This window comes from Penaeus monodon, chromosome 35 (assembly GCF_015228065.2).
Source record: "Penaeus monodon isolate SGIC_2016 chromosome 35, NSTDA_Pmon_1, whole genome shotgun sequence".
In the NCBI taxonomy this organism is placed as follows: domain Eukaryota; kingdom Metazoa; phylum Arthropoda; class Malacostraca; order Decapoda; family Penaeidae; genus Penaeus; species Penaeus monodon.
In genome coordinates this window covers 14300786-14303285 of record NC_051420.1, presented here as the reverse complement: position 1 = coordinate 14303285, position 2500 = coordinate 14300786, and the positions used below count along the sequence as shown (strand labels likewise).

At 47.6% G+C, this 2500-nt stretch overlaps 1 protein-coding gene across 1 annotated transcript in view; it reads left to right on the top strand.

Annotated features, from left to right (window-relative positions):
- Positions 1 to 2500, top strand: part of LOC119595088 (inter-alpha-trypsin inhibitor heavy chain H5-like) — a 44982-nt gene that overhangs the window by 39333 nt on the left and 3149 nt on the right. The window contains exons 17-18 of the mRNA XM_037944232.1: positions 570 to 1591; positions 2130 to 2302. Of these exons, the coding sequence (XP_037800160.1) occupies positions 570 to 1591; positions 2130 to 2302 (1195 nt within the window). The remainder of the gene's footprint in view (positions 1 to 569; positions 1592 to 2129; positions 2303 to 2500) is intronic.

Here is a 2500-nt window from a genome sequence, read left to right as displayed (position 1 = left end):
GTTTAGATGGATGGATGGATAGATAGATAGATAGATGATGGATAAATAAATAAAGATAGATGGATAGATGGATAAATATGGAAGGATGGATAGGTGGGTGGATGAATGAATGAATGGTTGGGTGGATGAACAAATGAGTAGATGGATAAGTATATAGATCGATTAGTAGATAGATAAAAATCTAGTTAGACTGACAGATCGATTGACTGGCTGACTGGTTAACTGGTACATGGACATATATATAGGTGGATAGGAAGGTACAAGTAGATTGATTGACTGATGGATGGGTAGATAGGTAGACTATTTTTTTTTACTGACCGATTGCTAGATAGGGAGATGGATAAATATGTGGATATTTTTTTCTGAATGCAGATAGGCTTATAGCTGGAGAGATATGTGGAAGGTGGTAGAGAGTGAGAGAAAGATATATATATATATATATATATATATATATATATATATATATATATATATATATAGAGAGAGAGAGAGAGAGAGAGAGAGAGAGAGAGAGAGAGAGAGAGAGAGAGCACAAATCAGAGACCAGGAGCCCAACCCCTTCTATCCAGGTGAGCGCAGCGTCCAGCTCCCTTTGGCCCTTCAAGCGAAGGCCCCGTAAGCGCCGGGTGCCGCGTCTGAAGAGCTTGCGGCGCCGAAGGAAGGTCCGCCGACAGCTCTCGAAACGCATCCCGGGAGGCAGACGAAGGCACGCGGCGAAGAGCGAGTCCAGGGGACGCAGGAAGCACAAAAAGAGGCGCCTGTCTCGCCGAAAACGTCCATCTGACAAGAAACTTCGAACGTCGGCGAGTACCTCTCCTGCGAGGGTCGGGAGCCATCGTCCTCGAAGAAAACGGGACGTGCTTCACCCACACAAAGGGAGATATCCGTTTTACACGAGTGCGGAGAGGGAAGGTGGGCACCCACACGCTCACAGGTATCCACCTCGCCCGCACAGGAAACTGACGAGACACAGTCATTCTTCTGTTGGCGGTAAGAGCTACACTCAGACGCTGCAACTCCCGAATGAGACCACCCAAATGCACACCTCTGAGACTCCTTCTTCCCTGTATATTTCTGAAACTTCATCTTCTGGTTCTGAAACCCTGTCTTCCAATTCTAAAACCTCATCTCTCAGATCTGAAATTCCGTTTTCCAATTCTGAAACTCTATCCTCCAGTTCTGAAATTCCGTCTTCCAATTCTGAAACCTCATTTTCCATTTCTGAAACCCCGTCTTCCACTTCCGAAACCTTACCGTCCCCAGAAACAGTAAACCATAAGAGTACACACAGCACTATTCCCAGCTTCGCGGATTCGGGCTCAACCATAAGTCTAATCAACATTCCAAGAACCGATTTACTCAACCATTCAAATACTAGCCCACCCAGACCTCAACGCGCTAATGAGGTCAGCAGAGAGGAAGGTGAATTTACTGGCGAAGATGAAATCACTGGTGGAAATGAAGTCACTGGCGAAGATGAAGTCAGCGGTGAAGATGCCTTTGGTCTCCCAGCTGGTATTTACCCTCAGGAGAAGAGACTGCGAAGCGAGTGTAGCGATTCCTTTGGCTGGAGCAAAGCATCTGGTGGGAGGTAGGCCTTTTGAGAAAGTATATGAGACCTTGCTTTATTGTTACATATTATAGAGAAAAGGGCGTGAGTGAAAATTTTGCAATGTGAGTTTTATGGAATTGACGTTTTATTATATCTTTAGCAGAATTACACGATTTTGACGGCGTGACATCAAAACAGTCGACATTTTTTTATTAATACTTTTTTTCAAAATGTTACTTTGTTTGTGCGTATATTTTGCTTTGCTTAAAGAGGGTGGAGACTGAAAGCAGCCAATCAGATTCCCACAACATTTAACCAACCCACCCCACCCAATTTACCCAACACTCCCAAATCCCCACCCTAACACATCCCATATCCCTGCCTTAACCCACCCTACCCACTCACCCCAACCTAACCCACCCCATCCACTCACCCAACCCACCCAACACAAATTCCCTACCTCAACCCAACCCGCCCACTCACCCACCCAACCCGCCCACTCACCCACCCAACCCAACCCGCCCAACCCAAATCCCTACCTCAGCACACGACACTCACTCAACCCACCTTCCTCCAGGTATGGCCAAGTGGTGGTAGGCCTGCGGAACCACAGGAAACTGGAGATTCTAATGGGCGACGTGGCAGCCCATTTCGTTGTCACTCGCTCCAAGAACAAGCATGGGCAGCAGTTCCTCGGGTTTTATGTCGAAGAGCAGACGGTTCTGTCTCCTAACACCACGGGGGTGATTGGTAAGTGGTGTGGTGGCAGTGGTGGTGTTGGGGAGTAAGCGTGGTAGAATTGGTGGTGATTGTGGTGGCTAGTATGGGTGGTGGAGGTGGTAGAGGGGGATTATTGGTAAGTGTGGAGGGGCAGACGGAGGTAGAGAGTGGGGATGAGTGGTTGCGAGGATGAGTAGTGGTAGGTGGTAGTGACAGCAGGGTAGGTGG